Source organism: Acipenser ruthenus, chromosome 4, assembly GCF_902713425.1.
Source record: "Acipenser ruthenus chromosome 4, fAciRut3.2 maternal haplotype, whole genome shotgun sequence".
Classification (NCBI taxonomy): domain Eukaryota; kingdom Metazoa; phylum Chordata; class Actinopteri; order Acipenseriformes; family Acipenseridae; genus Acipenser; species Acipenser ruthenus.
In genome coordinates, this window is record NC_081192.1 from 63,738,877 (window position 1) to 63,766,411 (window position 27,535).

A 27,535-nucleotide genomic window follows, 5' to 3' on the forward strand; every position below is an offset into this window, starting at 1 on the left:
TAGCAACATCCTAATGTAGTTTCTTATTACCACACAATCATTAGTGTAATTACCATGCTATTAATAAAATGGATGTAATATTACAATATATAAATTCATATAATAAATAACAAATACTCAGTTAATTTGAACTTTAACAGTTGCATATAGTATATTATTGTTCAGTTTCCTTGTATATTAAAATAACATTTCCTCTCTCAAGGTACAACATTCTAGATTAATATAAATTTTGACAACACAGCAATTTTTTAATAAAACATTTATTACAGAATTATATTCAAAATTAATAAATAAATGCCTGTACTGCCCTGATGGTCCAGTGACAAACAAATAACCCAAATAGCCTCCAAAGAAGGCCCAGGTACTAAATCTTAGTATTATCCACAGCACCACCTGAAAATCGCCAGTTTTTTTAGCAATGTACATGTTTCAGTTGAAAATGCGAATGGGCACTAACCATTCTCTTATGTGCCTATTTCAGAGGCTGCAGGCAAGCGAGATTTAAATCGTTCTGCTATCTTTTATTGATCTCTAGAAAGTCAATAGATGCCTTCATTACCAAAACAAGGCATTGCTTTCTGGCCAATATGGTGATATACAGTTATGCAATTGAAATATCGTAGTAGGCTTCTGCCCTAAAGAAGATGCTTAAGGGCCAGTATTATTTGTTGAATCTCTGGAATACTGTCTTGGTGGTGATTGTTGAAATGGAGGATTAAATGTGATATAATCACTCTGGTTTTTCCCACTGTCAGTTTTGTATGAAAACATCAATTTTACTCTACTAAATTATTTATGCAACATTATTTTGAAGCTATGACTGAGATTGTTGGAACATCCCAGATGTATTTGTCAGCATTTACTATAAACAGATATCACCAAATACATGCAAATGTTATATTTCTATTTCTGTTAAATGACCAGTTCTATATGTTTATACAAACTATAAGAACACTCCTGACATAAATAAAGCAAAGTTAAATAATCTTTTCAGTAGCGACAAGAGTATTAAAATATCAATATCAAAATCAATACTGGTAATGAGATCATTGGAAAATGGCATGGTATACTTTTACAGTATATTTTTGTTTGAGAAAATGTAATCTTCTGCATCTCACTGAGAAGACATTGAAGCAGGATATATTCACTAATATTCAATTATTTCCTGCCCGTTTACAAGGATTGGGTAATTAATGCTTAGCTTTACCGCATGCTGTACTAGATTGTCTTTTCCATTTTAGAGGTGTGTAGGGGGTGCTGTAGTGTACAATGACTTTAAAACTACTAGTGCCTGCTGCAATTTCACAATATTTAGTAAGCCTGGTTAAAGAAATGTCACATACTCTGAATTAAGCTCCATTTAATGATGTTTAATTTATTAAATTAAAAAAGAGCGATGCGCATATAGGCACTACTCACATGTTTTCACGTCGAAGCCATGAATGAACTGTATTTATATTATTGTATTTAGGTAATAATACAAATAAGCAAAATACAATCTTAGCACAATGGCTGCCCAAAAAAATTAACTTGTTACACTTGCTTTTAGTCTAACACGTCAGTGTAACAATACAGTAAAGTTATTTTTAATCCGTTTGTGTTCAGCAAATCAGTAGAATAGAAGCAACACACCATCTGCTCTCTGTAGCTGTGACTGAAAATTTTGACAAGATCGGAGAAAGACAGCTGTGTAATGCTGTGTAGTGTGGCTGCAGCCCAGCCCTTCTCCGGTAGTCGTGTCAACAAGGGATTTACGAATTTTAGGACTGATTTCATACTGTTGGAGGAAACCCCGGCGTCTGGAAAATGAGAGGCTATTTTTTTGTTTATTTTACTTAGACAACATATATTTTGTTCTGAAGAGATGGGATGGTTAGTTTAAGGTATGGCTTATCTGGGTGTGAATGAGAAAATAATTTAAGCGAACCGGCTTTTGCGAGAAAGCTGTGAGCTAATATGCTGGTCTCCACAGAGCTTTGTTTCTGAAGTTGATTTTATCGGTATGTTTGGAAATGAAAACAGGTTTATTTATCATGCAGCGGGGAGGCAGTTGTGGTTGTAATTTGTAGATTTCTTGTTAAGAGAATTCTAAAAGGAAGCTGCTCTTTGCATTTCGGCTATACTGCAGTATTTAAAATGTGACACTTTAACCCAGCACTAGGCTTAAGTGTAAAATCAGATGTTGCAACATGTAAACAAACGTAATTGTTTTTATAAACTGTGTCGATTTTCCAAAAAATGTATTACATGAGAACGTGCGTGAAGCCTTAGAATCCACTAAATTAACCATAGCCCATATTTATAGATTTATATATATATATATATATATATATATATATATATATATATATATATATATATATATATTGTAACAATGATATGATTAACCATTGCAACCGCGTGGTCGCGGTGTTAGCATGTTGCAGGCATTCATAATTAATGTCTGTCTGTCTGTATGTATATATATTATATTGAGCCTAACTGTGAGAGTAAAAATGCTGCAGTTGATATCATTTTATTAGGGTAGTCCTACGTGTGGTGTGAAAATGCATTGGAGACTAGACACCAGTGACAGTTATTGTAAACAGTAGGCACTTCCTATGCAAAAAAGTCTCAGCATGTTCTTCAGTAGGAAATAATAATATAAAGTAAACAGTATCTGAACTCTGCGCTTATTTAGTTCATTTTTTCTAAAATAACGATACACACATCTCTTTGTATTTATGTATTTGTAATATTGGAGGAATAGTCTCTGCATCCTCATTTGTGTCTGCTATCCAAATATTAACTTCCACGGTGTTGCATTCAAAAGCATAGCTGACTCTTGTCGAGATAGATTTGTTCATTTGCAAACCCTTTTTGTTTCTGCGCCTCAAGTCAGACTCCTGTAAAGTGATCCTTATAGTTTTGTCCGTGGCGATGGGAGACAGCATGTCAAAGCGGCTGAAGTTGGTGACAGGACCTGAATCGGAGATGGTGGAGCGGTGTTTTTTGAATCCTCATCCAGACTGGGACCAGGGCGCTTTCACGCCCGGTACTGCTGGTTCCGAAAGCGACGGTGAGCACTTTGATTCCAACGGAAAGGTAAGTATAAATGATGTATGTTTCAATTTATGAAACGAAAGCAACGGGCTATGAAAATACACAGGCTTGTTTTGTAAACACAATCAACCAGCTGGGCCCATTACACTTATAATACTTTTTTTTCCTAATATAACTGACGATTATAATTAGGGCTTCTGATTTTCGGTTTTATCGGTTAAAACCGAAAATAAGAAGCCCTAATAAAACATCCACAATACAAAAAAATGAAATCGGTTGATAGCCAATAAACACCAGAAAACACCGAAAAAACTGTGGAAATGGTGAATCAATTTAAGTTGACTACCCTTTCTCATTTAAAAAAAAAACGTACCCTTAATCATTAAAAAAAACAAAAACAAAAAAAAACTACTACAAAAATAACAATAAATACATTTCCCAGTGCTACTGGGCAAAGACCCGCCTTCCTTCGTTCTGAATCTTTTAAACCCGTCCTAACTGCTGAGGACAGCACATTACTACATTTATATTGGAGACTCCGCTTGCGAGATTTAAAACGAGATTACAATCAGGAATGTCTTGTTAGCAGGAATTAAACTGTATTACTGTTAAGATACGGAATATTTAAAACAAAATGAAATGTACAAAAATGTCTACACACAAAAACCCCAGAACAATGTGCCTGTGACCATAGTGATTTTGTTGTTGAAGACATCAAAGACTGTACAACTTAAGTGTGCAAGTACTGTCAAGTTATTACTATACATGTTTTGACAGAAACAAACAAAACAAAACAAAAAAACGCTCAAGCATTTTGAAAAGTAACCGAAAACAGTATGTCATACAGTATATAAAAAAACGAAAGCCCCGAAAATAAAATATTTACATAAAACTAAAATAATAGCTACAAATAAGTACAGAAAATACAATTAATAAAAACCGAACAACAGAAGCCCTAATTATAATCTATAGTAAGGTACACATTTGGGTGCATTACAGTTCACAAGAAGTGTGCAAAATCACTTTCATGTAACCAAGACCCAACAGAGTGGGCAGTATTGGGCAAAACCAGACACAGGCCTTCAAGCCCATGGAAGGCCCGTATTTCCCAATACCGCCCACCCTGGAGGGTCTTATTGAGCTTAGAAAATGGGCAACTGTTACGAAAAAAAGAGAGAAACAAGTTTTGAACAGAGAAGTTTTATTTTTCTAAGGCATTTTAAATGTACCCAAAACACATCCTTAAATAAGCGAACATCTACATGATAAAAGTCAATTCTGAATTATTACATTTTTGCCACATACATATTTTGAATAACAATGCTCTGTTCAGGTAAATGTAGGGATGATTGATGTTGATAACTAGAGCCCCATAAAATTCCTTTTACTTTTTATAATTTTTACTTTTCGTTTTTACAAATGTAGTTTTGTTACAGATGTGCTTTGCTCCATTAAGCGGTTCAGTGACTAACTTTCTATTTAAACAATAACTGCACTCAGACACTCAATACAATGTTGCTGCGGCCGGGACTGAAGTACAGTGTGCTGAAAGGCTCAAACACAGCAGTGCGATTAACGCGCGTTAAAATAATTAATCTCTAAAAACATGTACGTGTTAATCGCAGAAGTTAACTGCGATTGACAGCCCTAATATATATATATATATATATATATATATTTTTTTTTTTTACACTGCCCTACTATCGTGCGGCTGTCATAATAATTGCACATACAGCAATCTACCCATTAAAACAAAAAAAATACAGGTGCAGTCATTATGATTTCCCCCGACAACGCGATTCTGTGCGTTGTTTACGGTACGTTGTCACTAGCTTGGGGCTTGTTAAGCGCCTTTCTGACCGCTAGAGGGCAATACCTAGTTAGAAACTGCTTTGACTATAGATTAATAGCAGGGTCGAGGTCACGTGCTAAAACTAACGAATAACAAAAGGGCAAAGCTAACTTCTAGTAAACTCTTTTGTGTAAGGCAATAGCCCAAAATAAATAAACTGTACAGGAGCATATATCAATAAGTTAAAGCATGCTGCTTTTTCTTAAGAAATGGATACATGCATTATGCACGTGAAGGTGGTTTTACGTTTTCCTAGTTATTATAAAAAGTAAGTTGTCGTTTTTTTTTTTTTTAAGAAAACAAAAATTATACGGTAGGCTACTAAAACCATTCCACAAATATGTGTTTATATCAGTAATAGCTAATAATACAAAACTCAGGTACCCTACAGTTTGACACGTAAAAAAAGAATTTTAATTATATTTTGCCAGGACACTTGGCAGCTTTAACTTAAAATAAACTTGTTCCGTTTACAGTTTGCTTTTCTCATGTGTACATTCAAAGTTATTAAACTTTAAAGTTGATAGTTGAGCTTTTATTTGAAATACAAACCAGCGCTTGGCGATTGCATAATTCAGTACGTTTACATGCCTGCATCACTCATTTTGGAGAGCTTGATTCGGATGCAGAAGAATGGAGACCCGCCCATTCTACAGTGTACCCAAGTTTGCCCTTGTGTCCTACATTGGATATGAACCGAACAAGACTGACATCATCTTGACTAAAGATATTGTTGGAACATTGAAGCAGGGCAGCAACGTGGTTCTCTGAAAGAAGGGAAAAGAGAAGGAAACATTTCCAGTGAAAATTATGAAGCTTGGTGGTAAGCGTTTTTTTTTTTTTTGCTCGCAAATTATATTTTATTGTTACTGGGAAGCTCTCATTTTTTGTTAGGTACTGATGCAATTCATTAATCTATCTTGTACTTTATATTGTACCAGATGCCGATAAATCAAAAGCAGAGTTAGAGAGACAGCAGATCAAAAATGACGTTCAGAAGAAAAGAAAAATGAAGCTTTGTAACAACAAAAGCTGCCATCCAGATAAAAAGAGGAAGCTTGTCAATAAGCCAAAGGTACGATATTATAGGCTACACATTTTGTATTTATTTATTTATTTAACCAGTAAATTTACCCGTTGAGACCTAGGCCTCATTTACAAGGGGGTCCTGGAACACAGACAAACAAACAACACATTAATACTTGTGTGGTACAACATTTTTAAAAGATACTAAAAACAATACAATATGTAGGCTAAATGTAGTGCTCAGGTTGTATTGGGCTACTTCAACTCCAAAATAAGTAAACTCAATTTTAAACATGAAATTCCCTTTCAAGTTGGTGCTATTTGGAAAGCGTGTGCTACTGCTTATAATAAAATACGTTTTATTTTTGTACACAGGCAAATGTCATCGCCACAACCGCCCGATCGCATTTCACCTGTGCAGCAGCGAACCCACATTGTACCTGCTGCTCACCCGGCAAAGAACTCTATTCTGAAAAAGCTTGTTATGTAGAAAAACAACGGAGAAGCATTAACAGCCCGAAGCTGCAAATTGTACATCTGCACGAAGCAGTCGGATCTGTTACCAAAGTTGCGAGAGACGTGCTTGAACGCATGCAGAGTCACTATGAGAATGAACCACTGGAGAGTACACGGATGTGCGAAGCAATACCAGAAGAGCGTGGTGCATACCCTAGGCATGACAGTACAAGAGGACTCAGTGCATTTCACACAAGATCCCATTGTGGCTGCCATACCTGCCCCTTTACCGGACGTCGTGCAAAACCAGGTACTATGCAGTGCCACCGTTCTGCCAGACATTGTAACCAACAGCATTAGCCTGGAAAAGGAAGTGGAAATCCATGTCTTGAGCCAAGGAAGAGTGGAAAGATCTGCTGCATTGTTGTTCAGGGAGCTCGCTACAACTGAACGGTGTCACGAGTGGGCAAACAATGTAAATTGCGATGGATCCAGAGGCAAAAAAGAGCCGCCTACGAACCTGAAGCACATTCTATGGGGATACTTACGCAGGCGGTTCAGAGTGGAACCACAGCACAACAAACTCGTAAGGGATAGAATAAACAAACAGCTCAGAATGCATAGAAGATCAGACATCATGAAGTGATGTTGTTAAACACTGTGGTGTTTATTGTGTAAAAACTTAAAGCATTTGTTTTTGTATGCAATTTGTTCAAAATAACATTGTATTCACAGTACATTTTTTTTACGTGTATTTATTTGGTTTACAAAATAATCCTTACACACCCCAATGTAACGTAGAACACATTTCTTAACACCCCTCCCCCACAACACATTGAATAAGTGTTGATCCGCCTCCACTGATTCGACAGCATGTGAATCACTTAAATTCCCTTCCTCCAGTGTGAATATTTATTTTTGGAGATTTACATGCACACATCCACAACAGCGAAATATCAAAAGAAAACAACACGTTGACAAAGTAATCCCTTAGATGAATCTAATTCAAAACAAGAAACAGCTATCTTCACAATCTCTTAAATAAACAAAACTAGATTTTTTTAGAACATTTTCTTTTACACAAAATAATACAAACGGGTTAACTGTAAACATGTAGAAAAAAATACATGGAGGCTACGGAGTCTGTAGCCTACATTAAAAAGAAAAGCTACCAAAATTGGTTTGTCGCCAGCTGGAACAGCACAAAACAGTTTAAATTAAAAAAAAATATATATAGGCCTACAATGTATTAAAAAATAATATTCAACACAAACTATACCGCAAATGAATAGGAATCACAGAGATGTTTTCGGGAATGTGCCAATTTAAAGCGGACGGGCAATAAAAATAAAAATCTTGCGGTGTCACAAGGGAATTCAGTGATAGTTTCTAAAGAAAACGGCAGGCATTTTTAGTAAAGTGCATGTGTTAATTCGATTTGTCAAATCCTTGTTCTAAAAAAGCTCCACATGTTTATTGGACCTCGGTATTGAAAAGTAAACAAACGGCACATTGATTAGGCTAATAAATTAATCTTTAGTGTCACTATGCAAAGGTGATAAGTAGGCTATGCTATAGCTTTATAAATATGGTTTCTCGTAAAGAAAAGATGTGAACGTGAGGACCACAGATTTGTCACAAGTGTAGCCTAAATGTGCGGAGATGAATAGCCTAAGTAGTATTATTACGATAGTTTATGTCAAAATGTGATTGATGACCTTTGACCTTGTTTGTGAATATATGAATAGATGCCTTGATGAATATCTAATGAGGGAGCATAAATATAGACACTTATGTGTATTGAATATAGATGGATATTTATGGTTTTTATAAGACATATATGCTCATTGCTTATTGAATGTAACAATAAGCAACGTTACATTCAAGTGCTGCAACAGTGTTTGCCACTCCTCCTATTTTTGTGCCATCTGCAAATTTAACAAGTTTGCTTACTATACCAGAATCTAAGCCATTAATGTAGATTAGGAATAGCAGAGGACCTAATACTGATCCCTGTGGTACACCACTGGTTACCTCGCTCCATTTTGAGGTTTCTCCTCTAATCAATACTTTCTGTTTTCTACATGTTAACCACTCCCTAATCCATGTGCATGCATTTCCTTGAATCCCTACTGCGTTCAGTTTGAGAATTAATCTTTTATGTGGGACTTTGTCAAAAGCTTTCTGGAAATCTAAATAAACCATAGTCGTATGCTTTGCAATTATCCATTTTCAATGTTGCATCCTCAAAAAAGTCAAGTAGGTTAGTTAGCCACGATCTCCCTTTCCTAAAACCATGCTGACTGTCTCCCAGGATATTGTTACCATATAGGTAATTTTCCATTTTGGATCTTATTATAGTTTCCATAAGTTTACATATAATAGAAGTCAGGCTTATTGGTCTATAGTTACCTGGTTCGGTTTTGTCTCCCTTTTTGTGGATCGGTATTACGTTTGCTATTTTCCAGTCTGTCGGTACAACCCCTGTGTCAAGAGACTGTTGCATGATCTTGGTTAGCGGTTTGTAAATAACTTCTTTCATTTCTTTGAGTACTATTGGGAGGATCTCATCCGGCTCAGGGGATTTGTTTATTTTAAGAGCTCCTAGTCCCTTTAACACTTCTGCCTCTGTTATGCTAAAGTTATTTAAAATTGGATAGGAACAGGTCGACGTGTGGGGCATGTTGTCCGTGTCCTCCTTTGTAAAAACCTGTGAAAAGTAATCATTTAATATATTTGCTATTTTTTTCTTCGTCTATGATTTTGCCATTTGTATCTCTTAGACATTTAACCTCCTCTTTTGAATGTTCTCTTGCTGTTATAATATTGGAAACACATTTTGGAATTGGTTTTAGCCCCCTTAGCAATATTGATTTCTATCTCTATGAGTTTGCCAGTGGTTCTCTGACCAGTTATTCTGTCTTCGTTATTTGAAAAGACTAAATCAAGGCATGCCTCCCCTCTAGTCAGTGCCTTGACAAATTGCGTTAGGAAGCAGTCATTTGTCATTTCCACCATTTCAATTTTCGTCTGTCGTGCTCCCCACCGGTTTTTCCCATTTTATATGGGGGAAGTTGAAATCCCCCATTAGTATGGCTTCTCCTTTGCTACACGCATTTATAATGTCATTGTATAACAGATTATTTTGCTCGGCATCTGAATTTGGCGGTCTATAGCATGCTCCTATTATTATGCCCTTTGAATTTCTGTCCATTATTCTAACCCATATTGATTTGGCGTTGTTTTCTTTGTCCAGATTTAACACCTGGTCTTCAAGACTGTTTCTTATGTATAGCGCTACCCCTCCGCCTCTTCTGTCCTGCCTGTCTTTCCTATACAGTGTATACCCACTAATATTATATTCATCTCCATCACTCTCAGACAACCGAGTTTCTGTAACACCTATCACATCGTAGTTACTTGTTAGTGCAGTAGCTTCAAGTTCTAACATTTTGTTTCTGAGACTTCTAGCATTTAGATAAATACATTTAATGGCTAAAGTATAAATTTGGTTTTATAAATCACGATTATCGTGATAATTTACAGATAATAATCGATTGGTGAAAATGTCATTATCGTCCAACCCTATAAGGTTGACCATCTTACTTGTCCATTAGTGGAATATGGGTTTAGCTTGTAGAGGTTGTTAAGGTGGCTGTCTACATGGAATCCAAGATATTTAATTCCTTTAGGCTTGATTTTGAATGGAAAGAGCAATTCTAGTTGAGAATAATCTGTACCTGTTAGGGGAAGGATCTCACTCTGCCTAGTTTATCTTATATCCTGAAATACTAGTAAAATCCTCAGTAATTTCAAGAAACAATAAAATATCATTAATGATTTTTGTCTCCTATTTCAAAACCCATAATAATTTTGTTAGTCCTGATTTTTTTTTAGCTAGGGTCTCAATTACTAATGCAAATAGTAAGGGAGTTAGTGGGCATCCTTGTCTGGTGCGCCAGGAAAGAGGAAATGAGTTTGAGATAATTCCATTTGTGCAGACTCTGGCTCGAGGATTGTTATACAGGGTACAAACCCAATTTATAAAGTAGTGACCAAATTTAAAGTATTCTAATACTTTTGCATGTAGCCCCTCTTCTCCACGTCAAGTGAGACCATGACAGCTGGATTGTCTGAGCGCTCAGCCTCATGGACAGTGTGAAAAAAAGCCTTAAATTAGTACTCCTGATTCTATCCCTAACAAAGCCAGCTTGGTCTGTGTTAATCAAAGAAGGCAGGATTTTTTTTCAAGTCTGAGGGCTATTGTTTTGGCTAGGATTTTTAGATCTATATTAACTAGTGATATAGGGCGGTATGATTCACATGTAGAGGGGTCCTTATCCGGTTTGCATATTACAGAAATGAATGCTTCTTGATGCGTGGGGGGTAAGATACCATTGCCTACAACATATTTATATAATTTAAATATGGGGTCACTTCACAGAATGTTTTAACAAAAATCACTTGTATATCCATCTAAGCCTGCTGCTTTACCCAGAGGTCACGCTAACCTTTCGTGGGTTCAATCCCAGGTGGGGGACGCTGCTGCTGTACCCTTGAGCAAGGTACTTTACCTAGATTGCTCCAGTAAAAACCCAACTGTATAAATGGGTAATAATAATAATAATAATTATATATATATATATAATTTTTTTTTTTTGGCCAGCAGCTATTTCACACACACTGCAGTACATCCTGCCGTCTCAATAAACAAGCCACGGATACTTCATCTCCCATTCAAAATTATAAGAACGTATTTTTCATTTGTGTTTTTCTGCATTACTACTGCTTGCAACTGCTTCGGTTACTGTAGTCCTCGTAGTCAGAAGTAGATAGCTGAGATGCAGATGGGTGGTCTTCTTTATGGCAATCCCCTGAAGATGCTGACTGCTTAGCAAAAAAACTTCTGATTGACAACTGACTGGTTATCAATGTACACTCTGCACTGGGTATTCATTTTTATGGTAAAAAAAATCTGTCAGAACATCCCTATTAAACTAGTGGGGAAAATAACAAAAGCACAATGTTAAATTAGACGACTGCAAAAATGATATGCAAGTTAAAAGTAGGATCGGGGATGAACAAATCACGTAATTTGTCAGCTCTGTTTGAAATAAAATTAAAGGGACCAGAATTAGGCTCAGGCAAGATATGAAGGTAAAAGCAAAGATTGTTTTGTAATTAACTGCTTTTTCTGAGTTTAATTATGAAACAGAATCAGCTACATTTTTTAAAGGGACGTCAGCTTATTAAAAATAAAACCCCAAAACTTCAAGCCCTACTTGTGTGTGTTCGCATTTACTTTTTCCAAAATAATTGTTTTATTTCTTAGCAATATGGACCTGTGTTAATATGGGGCATAATAACACATTATATTAAAATAAAATACAGTGCATGGTGGGATATCATATTAATTTCCACTGTTCAGTGCTCTGCTAGGGACTGTAACCAAACTATTTTAATTGTGTATATTGTGTGTACACATTACGCCCGACTAACATTTTTGAGTATGGTTCTCGAGATCAGTTATGCAGTGTGGACAGGGCCTAAAAGTAAATATCTTAATATTGCTGCGTAAGCCAAATATGAGGCTTATTGCTGCCACCTACTGGACTGGAGTGTACCTTAATGTTGTTATACAGTCAGCACTCACATATCCGACCCTATAACATTTTGACTTCAGTGACGGTTAAACGCATGTGACGCATATCTGATCATTTCATTTTGGCCTGTTACAACGCTTGTCTGTTTTTCATGGAAAAAAAAATAAAAAAATACAATATCAAAAATACACATCTGAAAAGATTGTGTTTTAAAATAAGAAGGCTTCTATTTAGATGTACTGTGTTGGTTTTGTTGGTACAGTACTATATTTTCAACAGAAGAAGTATTTTAATTCAGAACGATATGATTCTGACAATATCACTTGCCAAAACTAAAGAGATGACACATTAACGGCAATACATACATACTTTTAATTCCAGGGTATCGTAGCAGTATGTCAAATTTCCCATTAACATCCTAACAGCAAAATTAAATCTAAATGTTACCCATGCACAGAACTGCGTAAAACATAAAAGGCAATGCAATTTAGCAAAACCAAAAGATAAAAAAAAAAAACGACAACAGTTTCCAGAATTAAAACAGTATCCAAAGTCAGTATTCAAAATTGCAGAATATAGTGCTCGATAAGGCCCTAATGTCACAGTTCACTTGCAAATGAAGATGCACAAAAACAACTAAAGATCACAGATTTAAAAAAATATATATATACATCACAGTATCTAGAACTGTTTAATGATTAACTGTTAGCTTGTCTCGTTCGCTTTGTTTTGGCTGCATTTTCGTCAGGTGAAACTGGAGGAAGCGCTGTGTGGCTGCATCATATAAGACAGACTGATTTGGCATGAGAGAGATTATTTATTTATTTTTTTTAAATGCGGGCTGTGACTTATAGTCAGACAAATTGTAACATTTAAGAGATGGGCTTTGTATCAGAAAACTAGTGACGGAGTCGGAAATCGCGTGTGACGGATAAGTGCATTCATTTGTTACATATATAGAATGAGGATTGATTTTATTCTTAATACAAGGACGGTAAAACGTGAATAGATTACTGTGAATATGCATGTCTGCGTCCCTTTTCCATTCTGTGCATCCCGCGAACGCAAGACAAAATATTTTTCCGTCTAATGGATTTATTTTGCGTCTAGGACGCAAAATTTTGCGTTAATGCGACTTCTGTTTACTGGATTGTAATGTCATGAGGGCGGCTAATATTTCCCCCTTGGTTATAGGTTGTTCTAATATCTCTCAGTTAAGAAGTTGAAAGAGTTAAGAAATTTATCAATATTATCCTTTGTGTCTCCCCCTGTTGGTGTATAAGTTGTTATAAAAATGTTTGAAGCATAAATTGATTTCTTTTGGATTACTGGTCAATAATAAATATTTTTTTTAATTGCTTAATGTGGGAGTTTGTAGTTTGTTTTTTTAGTTGCCAAGATAAAAGTTTGTGGGCCTTATCTCCCAGCTCATAGTATTTTTGCCTGGTTCTAAGCAATACTTTTTCAATTGTGTAGGTACTAATGATATTATATTGGTTTCTTTTTCAAGAAAGTATTTTTAGAGGCCTATAGATCTTGTTTTAGTGTTATTGACTTCACTATTTAATCATATCCTGATGTAACTATCACTATTATCTGCTGTATTATTGAATTGTGGTTTGTCACACTGTACTTTGCTTGAACAAAAGTTATTGTATTTCTTGCTCTTATTGTATTACTTGTATTGTAACACTTGAAATGTATTTGCTTACGATTGTAAGTCGCCCTGGATAAGGGCGTCTGCTAAGAAATAAATAATAATAATAATAATAATAATAATAATTTGGATTCCAATTGACAGACACCATCTTAAGCTAACCAAACATGCTGCTGTTGAGAACCGAAAGAGACCAATAGATAATGGTATCTGCCATCAAAATTTAATGTGGGCTGTTGGGAGGGAGGTTAGGGAGAACCAAAATATAAAACTTTAGCTGATTGAAGAGAGACAAATACCCTATTCCTATAGTTATTTGTCTGGCTCCTGTCCTAAAAAGTGATTTATTTTTATAGCTTAGAATTTAGCGTTTTTCATCTGAAAATGTTCCTTGTGAATTATTCTAAAGTGCTTATGTAGCATTTCAGTTGGCTGCTACAGTACATGGTTGATGAGTGTTATGAAAATACAAATGACCACCTATTATAAAAAAAAAAGCAATGCTAAGTGTCTTAAGAGGACACTGGCTCAAGGACCTAACAAAACTGTTATTTGCAATTAATCTCTAGCTATGCAATTACTTTGGATTTAAAATTCAATTATTCACTCACTACTATCTAACTGTGCTTTTGGTAGACAAAACAAGAGTATGCCAGTCATAACTTTTTATGAATACACAGTGGGCTTATTATCCTCTTCCAGGGATGCATATCCTCGATGATGGCTGTAGTGGAGGGGGGCATATGTATGTCACACTTTAAAAGTGATAGTATAATTGTTGAATTGTACTGTAAATCACTGTATTTCTATGTAAATCTATGTTAAATTTGAAGCTTAAAGCCTATATTCAGGTCTTTGTGGGTTCAACATAACCAGAGTTACCCTATAACTGTATGTATGAATTAATGTACATCACCACGGTTTGTTAGGAATCTAAAAGTGCTTCATAGTTGCTGGTGTAAAGGGTCATGTGTACTAATATTGTTTTTTTAAAATGTTTTTTTTTAATGTGTCAAGCTAGAGCGGACGTGAGACTGCAACAACTCCACGTTAGGACAGGTTACAAGATTAGTGGTCTGCCACTGTTTGATCATTTAAATTAGACCCCCTACCTGGAATAGTATGTCCTATTCCAGTTTCTCCTATTAGATGATAATGGGCAATTTAACCAAGAAAAGTTATATTTAAGATTCATCAAGTGTGAACAAATGAAATGTGGCTATATAAAAAAACAACTATTGGGTTGATAGTATTCACGAGCAGCACTATCCCAGTTTTCTCCAGTAAAAGCTGACAGCAACCTACCCAGTTCCTCTGCATTCAGCTTTGCACAGTCATGTTTAATTTCCTTAGAGCCAGGCGCCATGTGTATTAAAAAGGACACACTGCAGCTTTTTAGGCTGCCTCTGACTAAATCACCTGATAGACACCATCATTTAGCAGAGCCAGACAATAGGCGGGGCAGTCAATCCCAGGCTCAGAAAGTCAGAGATTTTAAACTGCTGGTTTCTAGAACAGATACAAATGTAAACCCATTTTTCCAATTAATCTATACTGTGTTAGGTACTGTATACTGTGTTACTGTGTGTTTTAAACAACTATTGTATCACTGTTTATTATCACCCGAGTCTTATTTCCATCCTGCAGTGTGCTGTGTATAGCAATACAAATACAAAACATGACAATACTATAATAATATCATAATAAATCAGATTTAACTGAATATGTTACTAAACAGGCTGTAGGGTTTAATACACAACACATGACTTTCCTAGCTTTCTGCATTGTTGTTCGTATTCCTGCAATATCTTTTTCAACATAATCGTTAGATATGTTTAGATATTTTCATTACGGTATCCCTGGTCAAAAATCAGTTTCGAGCAGTTATTTTAGTTTCACATTGGGTCTTCCCGTTAATGTCTTCTGAATTCATAGCACCGACAATTTCATTCCAACCTGTTCAATCAGAAACAATTCATTGGTTCCCGACTCCTCTCCCAAATGTCATTTGACTAATATCTTACTCAGTTTAGTGAATATATGATAAAATTAAAATGGTAGCAAGGGTTTAGTAATGTAATATCTCCAGTGAAGTGTTGTGATCTCTATAAGGTTGCCAATTTGCATCCCAGTCAATGCATACTCTACAAGCAGAGTAGAACAGGGCAGCAGTGTGGAGTAGTGGTTAGGGCTCTGGACTCTTGACCGGAGGGTTGTGGGTTCAATCCCCAGTGGAGGACACTGCTGTTGTACCCTTGAGCAAGGTACTTTACCTAGATTGCTCCAGTAAAAACCCAACTGAAAAATGGGTAATTGTATGTAAAATAATGTGATATCTGTATAATGTGAAATAATGTATAATGTGATATCTTGTAACAATTGTAAATCGCCCTGGATAAGGGCGTCTGCTAAGAAATAAATAATAATAATAATAATAACATATTAGATTGGAGTAGTGGGGTAAGTGCTCAGTAAACCCTCAATGGCTAGCAGTTGGAAATGCTTTCTCTTTTTAGATCAGTGATGGCTTCAGGAATAAGGTTAACAAGAAGATCGATGACCTGCTACAGCAAATGGAGGAGGGCCTGAAGATGGCCGACCCACACGACTTCTCTGCTTATACAGGATGGACAGGTTAGTGACTGTTCGCTGGATCTGGTACATTTTTTGTTAACTAGAAAATATATCATGCTGAAATTGAATTTCCCACTGCTGTGGCTGATTTCCTTGTGTTTCCTTTTGAAACCTCCCTGTTTATGTAAATCTGCTGTCACTGCTGGCCATGTCAACACTACAGCCACTGTCATTACTACAAACTATAATAATCTCACTTTGACCTGGGACTTGTCATGGCTGCCATATGGTGGTCATGTACCTTTTTGGTTTCCATAACGCTTTGGTATATTGGCTGCTTCATACCCTGTCAAAACATCATATCTCAGAGACATTTTGAGGTAATGATTTCCTATTGCAGATGCAGCTCTCGTCACACTGCCATATTGAGGTTATATGACTTTTATAGGTTTTTGCTGTGTAGAGACAGTACACTTTGAGTTAATAAAGTGTACATCTCGCAAACTGCAATGTCAGGTTGCTATGCCAAGTGAAATGCTTACATTTGTGTTTTATGTTGTGCTGTTTTCCAGTTTGTATATCTGCTTTTACAATATTGACATCGGCATCTAGAAATGAATAAAACATGACAGAAACTTACAGAAACAGGAAACATACAGTAGTTTTTCAGATTCTGCGTTGAAATTACAGTTGCATTTGCAGATTGTTGCAGATATATGCATTTGGTGCATATATGTATTTTTTTATTTTCTTAGTATAGTTCATATACTTTATATTGTTATGTGGCTTTTTTCAATTCATACTGGAGGGGTTATCAGACTTAATATCCTGCTAAACCAGCAGTTGCTAAAATGTTTTCCTAAATCCTGGAGTGTTGTCTGAATGCTGTACGTCTGGATATCACTGTTCTCCACTTTAAATAAAGACATTGCAGTTTATGCACTTTACCTGCTGTTGTGGACTCGGTCTTTCAAAGGCTTGTTTTTTCAGAGTTTAGTAACAGTTAATAATTAAAATTAAAAGAAACTGCCAGGAACCGACTGTGGTAATAATAATACAATTTAAAAAAATATATAAAAAAATAATAGTTCACACACAGTTTAAACCAAACTTTGTCAAAAGGGAGTTCAACATAACTACAGAATAATTAAAATAAAATAAATAACTTCCACGTCATTCCGGTTCTTTTAGACACTATGAACAAACAGCACATTTGTCTTTTGGAATAAAAATGCAGTTACAAAACATTTTTTGAACAGTCTGTCACACTCACTTTAAGACTGTAGGTTAGAATACTAAATAAATAAATAAATCCGCTGTTGCCAACCTATATTTCAGAGTGGAAATCCATGCAATCGAAATCGCGCATGCTTACAGGTGGAAAATGTGGACATGATAGATTCTCTTTTTTTTCATTAGCCGTTAACTTTGATCTGCTAAACAAAGATTAAATAAGTATACATCGTGTTTTAGAGAATATATAATACCGTTAAAAAAATTCAAGATTGTTTTTTCTTACTTTCATTTTTATTTGTGCATTTCTGAGTCGTCCTGCTTACCCCCTATGACCCTTAGAAGTACCCCCAGGGGTACGCGTACCCCCGGTTGAAAACCCCTGCTCTTGATGATTCCATGCCGACAGCTGCATTTTTTCAAAGATCGTTGGACGTGAACGCTGGATGTTTTTCAACAGTATTTACATGTAATAAAATGAAAATGTGTTTTAAAAGAAATACAGTTTTATAAGGTTACTTTTAATCAATGGTTTGATTGAGCAATGCAGGAGGCTGAACGTACTGTATATCTAGACAATCAGTTAAATGTGCTGTTTTCTTTTGCTACAGAATTAGTTTGGTCTTGTTTTCAATATTTGTTGCAAACTGCAGCAGAACTCAATGGCAGTGCTTGAGAACACAACGGGACTCAGGCACAGGAATATTGTGCATCCACGTCCAGCTTTGAAAAACTGCATCTGCACAGGCATGGAATCATGTGGGGATACAGAAATCTATGTAACATCTGTCAGAACAATTTGATTTTGAGATACATGCCTCGGTTCGAATGTCAGTGAGGTTTTTTTTTCCAGTTTAGGTGCAAATCTGTATGTGTAAAAAAACAAAACAAAACAAAAAAACAACACGTTACTGTTTTGGGCCCCTCCTTGAGTTCGGGCCCTAGGCACATGCCTAGTTTGCCTATGCGTTAATCCGGCCCTGGGTATGTGTCTGAGAGGGGTGGCTAATGTGCAGAAGTGTCTTTTTGTGTTTTTCTGTAGTGTTTACAAATCGCTAAAAATACATTATTTAAGTGACAAAGTCAGGGTGACCTGAGTATAAAGGCAGCGTTTTTTTTTTTTTTTTTGGTATCTTTACTTGTTCTTCACCCAAATCAGCATGTCTACTTACTACTTAGTAATTTATTTTTGCAGGTAATTGGTCACTCAGTTTCATAGTTACAGCTGTACATCTGCAACTGTAAAAGCAAGATGTCTACCGTCCGATACTTTTCAATTCTGTGAGGCAGCGCAGTGATTTAGAATATGTGACAAGGCTCCAACTGTCCATATCCATCCAATATACAGACAGCTGTGATTGCTCGACCAGCCCTGGATTATAATATATATATATATATATATATATATATATATATATATATATATATATATATATATATATATATATATATATATATATAATTATTATTTTGTGTGATACAGATTTTTGTTAATCTAAAAACTACTACAGTTTAGACACATTTTAAAATGCTGCAACAGCGATATTACTAGTTCATTGATGCAACGTTATTAGTACTAAAAAAAACATCAGAGCAAAGCACAACAAACACTAACTTGTAACATGTAGGCCGTATTGTTTAAAACCCCTGTTTTATGTATTAACTTTGGTAATGCTCTTGCCTTGTTTGCCATGGTCTCTTGAGAAGTGTCTATTTATTCTTTTTAATTATTAAGAAAAAAGTTAGCGTGGGCTCCCGAGTGGCGCATCCAGTAAAGGCGCTCCGCGTGGAGTTCCAGCCTCCGTTTCCCGAGTCGGCGGGGGGTTGCGAGCGGTGAGCCGAGGATACAGATAATATTTGGGCATGCTAAATTGGGGAGAAAAACCGGGGTAAAAAAATTGGCGACGACTAAATTAAAAAAAAAAAAAAAAAAAAAGTTAGCACAACTAAGCACTTTTCAAACTACCAATTAAATCCACCCCATGTATGACTTGCCTTATTACTGCTTTGCATGGTATATGTTTTATTTTGGTTTTTAGCTCTTTGTTGATGGGAAACCGCGGGATGAGATTTTGTCAGTTTTCCAAAAGGACGCTGTAACGTTTTGTTTTAATTCGCAAAGCCGAACACTTGAACTTCGCACGGCTGTCATTTTTATCTCGGTAGCTTATCCGACGTAGCAACAGTATCTAGGGCACCGGTTCTTAAATTATGAGTCGCGACCCAAAGTGGGTCTCGAACATCTTTCTGGTGGGTCGCACCGTGGGGGAAAAATATGCTGCTTTAACAGGGCTACAGGCGGGCGCGAACCTGTGTTTCTCAGGAGAGCGTACTAATCCAACGTGCGTGCCGCCGCTAATCTGAGTGCGCGGGAACACTAAATTACCAGTAGTACAGTACACTCCAATCATAGTTTCATATACGATGAAACGAAAATACAGTGACAGTTTCTTGACTTTGGGATTTATAAAAGCCATTCGGAATGGAGAGGAGCATCCTCAGTGTGTGCTTTGTGGAGATGTCCTGTCGAATGAAAGCCTTAAAATAAATAAACTGAGGCGACATTTGGAAACGAAGCATGTGGAAGTGACATCGTGGGAGAAGTACAGTCGTGGACAAGTACAACGCAGTTAGAAGCAGTTTGAAAGCAGGTTGACAGCTGCAGAAGCTAAACTAAACTTCCAAAAAAAAATGGTCTTCAAGCCAGTAATCTGTAACAACTGCATGATGTGGGAAATCCGAGAAAACCCAACAGAGCTCAACCAAGTTTGTGTAAAGTGCCGCACGATCCAGGACTTGCTTCAGCGATTAAGCCTGCTAGAAAAGGAGCTGGAGGAAATGAGACAGCAACAGGAGTTTGAGGAGCTGACACACCCACAATTCATGGAAGTCTGCACCCCTAGCAGACTGAAAGGCACCAGGGAGATGGAAGAGAGTCGAAACAGCTGGGTTCAGATAGGCAGAAGCAGGGAAAAAAAGAAACTTCGTCAAACACAACCACCAGAAATCCAGACATCCAACAAATTTGAGCAACTTCAACATTTAGATGACCAAAACCAACATCAAGAGAATGAAAGAAACAACATCCAGAAACAACAGTGCTGGCCAGGCAGCAAAAAGAAGGGAGGTCATGATTGTTGGGGATTCCATATTGAGAAACACAGCAAGTTCAGTTCGCAGTTTGGACCCCCTTACTACAACAGTGTGCTGCCTTCCAGGAGCCTCTGTCAAGCACATCACTGAGAATGTGGACAGGCTCCTAGAACGAACAGGAGACGACCCGGTAGTAGTCATCCACATCGGTACAAACAAAATTGGAAGAGACAGACCAAGACCCCTGCAAAATAAATTCAGAGATCTAGGGAGGAAATTAAAAGACAAGACCAAAACTGTGGTATTTTCTGGGACACTGCCGGCACCTTGCAAAGGACCATATGGACAGCTGGAAATACAAAATCAAAATGCATGGCTGAAATCGTGGTGCACACAGGAAGGCTTCACCTTTCTTGAACAGAGGAGCACATTCTACAACAAGGACTATCTATATAGGTGGGACGGACTGCACTTAAACAGAAAGGGAACCAATCTACTCGGAGAAAGGATCCTTGAGGAGGTCCAGAAGCATTTAAACTAGAAAGGAAGGGGGGAGAAAACAAAAAAACAGAAGGGAGACCACATCAAAACAAGGGCAACAACTCAGATAAGACAACTATTAAATGTATTTATCTTAATGCTAGAAGTCTCAGAAACAAAATGTTAGAACTTGAAGCTGCTGCACTAACAAGTAACTACGATGTGATAGGTGTTACAGAAACTTGGTTGTCTGAGAGTGATGGAGACGAATATAATATTAGTGGGTACACACTATATAGGAAAGACAGGCAGGACAGAAGAGGCGGAGGGGTAGCGCTGTACATAAGAAATAGTCTTGAAGCCCAGGTGTTAAATCAGGACAAAGAAAACAATGCAGAATCAATATGGGTCAGAATAATGGACAGAAATTCAAAGGGCATAATAATAGGAGCATGCTATAGACCGCCAAATTCAGACGCTGAGCAAAATAATCTGTTATACAATGACATTATAAATGCGTGTAGCAAAGGAGAAGCCATACTAATGGGGGATTTCAACTTCCCCCATATAAAATGGGAAAACCCGATGGGGGGCACGACGGACGAAATTGAAATGGTGGAAATGACAAATGACTGCTTCCTAACGCAATTTGTCAAGTCACCGACTAGAGGGGAGGCATGCCTTGATTTAATCTTTTCAAATAACGAAGATAGAATAACTAAAACAGAGGTCAGAGAGCCATTGGCAAACTCAGACCACAACATGGTTTCATTTGAAGTATTTTTTAAAACCCCAAAAGTAATGACTAAAGCTAAGGTTTACAATTTTAGAAAAGCAAACTATGAAGGTATGAAACAGAGACTAACAGAAGTAGATTGGAGTAAAATAGAGAAAACATCCACAGAAAAAGGATGGCTGTTTTTTAAAAATGTAGTACTAGAGGCGCAAAACAATTACATCCCAAAAGTAGACAAATCTAAATCTAAAACAAAATGGCCAAAATGGTTTAATAGATCAATTTAAAAAAATATTCAGCGAGAAAAGGCACTTTACAGAGCGTTTTAAAAGGGACCAAAAACAAAGTACACAGAAAGAGTACTTGGAACTGCAAACACAAGTCAAAAAGGAAGTTAGAAAGGCCAAGAGAGAGATAGAAATCAATATTGCTAAGGGGGCTAAAACCAATTCCAAAATGTTTTTCCAATATTATAACAGCAGGAGAACATTCAAAGAGGAGGTTAAATGTCTAAGAGACACAAATGGCAAAATCATAGATGAAGAAAAAAAAATAGCAAATATATTAAATGATTACTTTTCACAGGTTTTTACAAAGGAGGACACGGACAACATGCCCCACATGTCGACCTGTTACTATCCAGTTTTAAATAACTTTAGCATAACAGAGGCAGAAGTGTTAAAGGGACTAGGAGCTCTTAAAATAAACAAATCCACTGGGCCAGATGAGATCCTGCCAATAGTACTCAAAGAAATGAAAGAAGTTATTTACAAACCGCTAACCAAGATCATGCAACAGTCTCTTGACACAGGGGTAGTACCGACAGACTGGAAAATAGCAAACGTAATACCGATCCACAAAAAGGAAGACAAAACCAAACCAGGTAACTACAGACCAATAAGCCTGACTTCTATTATATGTAAACTTATGGAAACTATAATAAGATTCAAAATGGAAAATTACCTATATGGTAACAATATCCTGGGAGACAGTCAGCATGGTTTTAGGAAAGGGAGATCGTGTCTAACTAACCTACTTGACTTTTTTGAGGATGCAACATTGAAAATGGATAATTGCAAAGCATACGACATGGTTTATTTAGATTTCCAGAAAGCTTTTGACAAAGTCCCACATAAAAGATTAATTCTCAAACTGAACGCAGTAGGGATTCAAGGAAATGCATGCACATGGATTAGGGAGTGGTTAACATGTAGAAAACAGAAAGTATTGATTAGAGGAGAAACCTCAAAATGGAGCGAGGTAACCAGTGGTGTACCACAGGGATCAGTATTAGGTCCTCTGCTATTCCTAATCTACATTAATGATTTAGATTCTGGTATAGTAAGCAAACTCGTTAAATTTGCAGACGGCACAAAAATAGGAGGAGTGGCAAACACTTGCAGCAGCAAAGGTCATTCAAAATGATCTAGACAGCATTCAGAACTGGGCAGACACATGGCAAATGAAATTTAATAGAGAAAAGTGTAAAGTATTGCATGCAGGAAATAAAAATGTGCATTATAAATATCATATGGGAGATACTGAAATTGAAGAAGGGAACTATGAAAAAGACCTAGGAGTTTATGTTGACTCAGAAATGTCTTCATCTAGACAATGTGGGGAAGCTATAAAAAATGCCAACAAGATGCTCGGATATATTGTGAGAAGTGTTGAATTTAAATCAAGGGAAGTAATGTTAAAACTTTACAATGCATTAGTAAGACCTCACCTAGAATATTGTGTTCAGTTCTGGTCACCTTGTTACAAAAAGGATATTGCTGCTCTAGAAAGAGTGCAAAGAAGAGCAACCAGAATTATCCCGGGTTTAAAAGGCATGTCGTATGCAGACAGGCTAAAAGAATTGAATCTATTCAGTCTTGATCAAAGAAGACTATGCGGCAATCTGATTCAAACATTCAAAATATGTATAGACAATGTCGACGTAGGGGACTTCTTTGACCTGAAAAAAGAAACAAGGACCAGGGGTCACAAATGGAGATTAGATAAAGGGGCATTCAGAACAGAAAATAGGAGGCACTTTTTTACACAGAGAATTGTGAGGGTCTGGAACCAACTCCCCAGTAATGTTGTTGAAGCTGACACCCTGGGATCCTTCAAGAAGCTGCTTGATGAGATTCTGGGATCAATAAGCTACTAACAACCAAACGAGCAAGATGGGCTGAATGGCCTCCTCTCGTTTGTGAACTTTCTTATGTTCTTAACATCAACAAAAACCTCTGGAGTTTTTCAAGACCCGAGCGGCCAACTTCACCAAGCAGTACTTCGACAGTGGAAAAGTAAGTTCAAATACGATTATCTTTGGATTTTTTTCATCTAAAATTATGGGATGGCACGCGAAAGCTTTGCTGTTTTAAGCATAGGGCCGTATTTAAAAAAAAAAAAAAACCTTGAGCCACCTGCTAATAGCAAACCACTAACCTGTAAGTTCCTGCATGTCTATTTCGGCTTTTGTCATAAGCTTCTTTCTTAAGTTCTATTCATAAATATTACAGCTGTAGTTTGTCATAACGGGTAGGTTCCTTGGGAACCTGGGTTGTGTAGTTTGAGCAGCTGCAGATCTGACGCTCATCACTGCACTGAATTGTGGACATTGTAGATTTCTGTAAAAGATGACTCATAGTAAAAAAAAAAAAAAGTGGCCGAATTCATAAATAATAGGCACGAAAGGAGGGGGGAGTTGAACGTTGTTTTATTCACCGATTGTTCCAGTGGCTGAGCCTCTGTGCTCACTGAGTAAATTGTTGCTAAAGTTAACGTGCCAAATCAGTCACAGAAAAAAGCCGGTGAGATTCACCATAAACATTGTGGTTAATGAACATTGTGGTCTGTGAACAACTACAATAATAATAATGGCTTGTATTGGTATAAGTGTATTATTATATAATATACTTAATAATTAATCTGTTATTTCAGGCATTTCAAGGAAACCGTGCAGCCTTGAAAGCATCTTATCAAGTTAGTATGCGCATAGCAAAGGAGAAGAAACCGCACACTATAGGAGAGGATCTTATCAAACCTTGTGTTAAGGACATCTGTAAAAGTCTGTTAGGTGACAAAGCAGCCAGGAAAGTGGATTCAATCCCCCTCTCAAATGATACAGTAGCAAAGCGGATTCCGGATATGTCCTGTGATATTCAGAAAGCTGTTATAGAGAAAATACAGCACTACAAAAGATTTGCTCTTCAGTTGGATGAATCAACTGATGTATCTGGACTGCCTCAGGTAATGGTATTTGTAAGGTTTGTGAGTGATGGAGATATTCAAGAGGAATTTTTTTTGTGTTCACTTAGATAAGACCACCAAGGGTGAGGACATTTTCAGGTTAGTGAATTCAATCTTGAAGAACTTGCACTTGGAATGGAGTGACTGTGTCTGGATCTGTACAGATGGTGCCAAGACTATGGTGGGTTATAAATCAGGCTTTATTGCTCATGTTAGAAAACTTGCACCTGATGTAACAGTGACCCATTGCATTTTGCACAGAGTGGCCCTGGCATCCAAGTCATTGCAGTTAAATCTGGGAGAAGTGTTAGATTCAGTTGTCAAAATAGTAAACTTGATTAAGAGACGTCCAATGCAAGCAAGGTTGTTCGGTGCTCTTTGTAAGGAGATGAGGGCAGCCCATGAACATTTTCTGTTCCATATAGAGGTCAGATGGCTGTCCAGGGGGAGGGTGCTGGATAGACTTTGGGAACTGAAGGAGGAAATGCAAGCTTTTTTGGAGAAAGATAAGTCTGACTTTTCAGGCCTCTTTCTTGGTACCAGTTGGTTGTCAAGGTTTGCGTATTTGGTGGATATATATAGAAAATTGAATGAGTTAAACTTGGGTCTTCAAAGCAGGGAGTCCAATGTTCTGTCTCTTCAAGACTCCATTCAAGGGTTTGTGGCACGCCTGAAATTTTGACATTCTAGACTGGAACTGGGAGAATATGCTATCTTCCCTGTACTTTCTGCTTTTCTTGATGGAAATGGAAATTCTCTTACAGAAAATGTAAAATGGGACATACTGGAGCACATGACAAGCCTGCAGGAGAATTTTAAGAATTACTTTCCTGAAAACTTTGGCACGTTTCAGTGGGTAAAGTTCCCCTTGCTGGCAGCAACATCCTCAGACTTGGGTTTAAGTATGACTGAGATGGAAGCATTCGTATCAATTCAAGCTAATGGCAGCAGCAAAATGCTTTTTGAAACAAAGACAATAAGTGAGTTCTGGATTTACCATCTGTGACTGCAGCAGGAAACCTTTTCATGCTTGGCTAAAAAAGCCATAAACATTCTTTTGCAATTGGGAACCACTTACCTGTGTGAATCTGGATTCTCAACATTGTCATACTTGAAGAACAAGTACAGGAATCGACTGAGGCCAGAGCATGATCTCAGGGTGGCCTTATCAAAGACTGAGCCAAGGATAGACATGCTGGTAGCAAATTTCCAGGAACCTCACTGTTCCCATTAAGACTGAACTTTTTTACTGTCTTTGATTTTAACTTTTACTTAATTTCCATTAAATATATATAATATTTTAATTATTTATGCCCCCCCGTATTATTGTTTCCATTTCCAAATTTGAGATGGGTCTTGAGAAGGCAGTGAGTCGTTGTTTTGGGTCCTTAAGTAGAAAAGTTTAAGAACCTATGATCTTGGGCGTGAAAAGTGGGTGGGGCTAAAGTCGGATTTGTGATCGGTGAATTATGCCAAACTGTTTGAGGCACATGGATAGTTTTACAAAGTCATTAAACCTGTTTGTTACATTGCTGCATGTTTTTGCTTATAATTTCTCGTGTTCTGATCCCAGGCATAGCCCTGCTCTACCTGCAGCTTTACCAGGTGAACAACGAGCCGACCAATTTGCAGAGAGCCCTTGACTACGTGAAGAGGACCATGCGTAACCTGAACGGCAGGAGAGTCACCTTCCTGTGTGGCGATGCGGGTCCGCTGGCTGTGGGAGCTGTGGTCCACCATAAACTGAAGAATGATACTGAGGAAAAAGAATGCATTACAAAGTAGGCACAACAGCACAACCTGGATAATGTTACATCTTTCAAGTGCTAAGATTCAATTCTTAGTCCAGACTGATCCATGTTTTGCAAAACCAAGGGTGTAGACTTGGATTTCTGCTTGAGAATGAAGTTCTGGGACCTCATTTTACCTGTGAGCTCACAACATACATTATTATTATATTTGACGATAAGTTAAGTTATTGTTTTTGTACAACCACCACTATTTCTATGTAAGCTTTTTATTGCAATTAACTTAAATGAATGACATAGAATTTACTGTTTTAGGATTACTCAAACACTTTTTCTGACACTCTATAACTCACTTTCTCTCTCTTGGCTTCTAAGGCTTCTACAACTGCACAGAGCAGTGGTGAGCTCTGACTCCGATCTCCCCAATGAGCTGCTTTATGGCCGGGCTGGTTACCTTTACGCACTGCTCTATGTGAACAAAGGGATCGGGCCTGAAACCATACCTGAGTCCAACATCAAAGAGGTAAGAGAGCTCAGCTGCAACCTCTGAGGTTACGATTTCAACACTGTGGACTTTTTATTACCTGGACAAAGACAGTAGTTTTATAAATAGAAAGAAAGAAGAGAAAAAAGAAATAACAGAGATGAATACACAGTAAACCTTTTTCATTGTGTTCTTCAGTATTAGCATCTTAAACATTGCACATGTACATGTCTTTAATATCACAAGTACCTGTGATGTTCCAAAGTTTCAAAAATAGTGTGCTCTGTTATAAAGTAGGTTAGTTTTGT

At 37.1% G+C, this 27,535-nt stretch overlaps 1 protein-coding gene across 2 annotated transcripts in view; it reads left to right on the plus strand.

Moving 5' to 3' along the window:
* Nucleotides 1–1,649: 1,649 nt before the first annotated feature.
* The window catches only part of LOC117399661 (lanC-like protein 2), a 70,178-nt gene continuing 44,292 nt past the window's right edge, over nt 1,650–27,535 (plus strand). Inside the window, exons 1-5 of one of the 2 annotated variants that reach the window (XM_033998971.3) lie at nt 1,650–1,883; nt 2,878–3,084; nt 16,153–16,270; nt 26,569–26,776; nt 27,119–27,266. In XM_033998971.3, coding sequence (XP_033854862.3) covers nt 2,920–3,084; nt 16,153–16,270; nt 26,569–26,776; nt 27,119–27,266 — 639 coding nt within the window. In that variant the 5' untranslated portion in view covers nt 1,650–1,883; nt 2,878–2,919. Of the gene's footprint in view, nt 1,884–2,469; nt 3,085–16,152; nt 16,271–26,568; nt 26,777–27,118; nt 27,267–27,535 lie in introns of those variants that run through there. The other variant, XM_033998972.3, reaches the window with a different exon arrangement.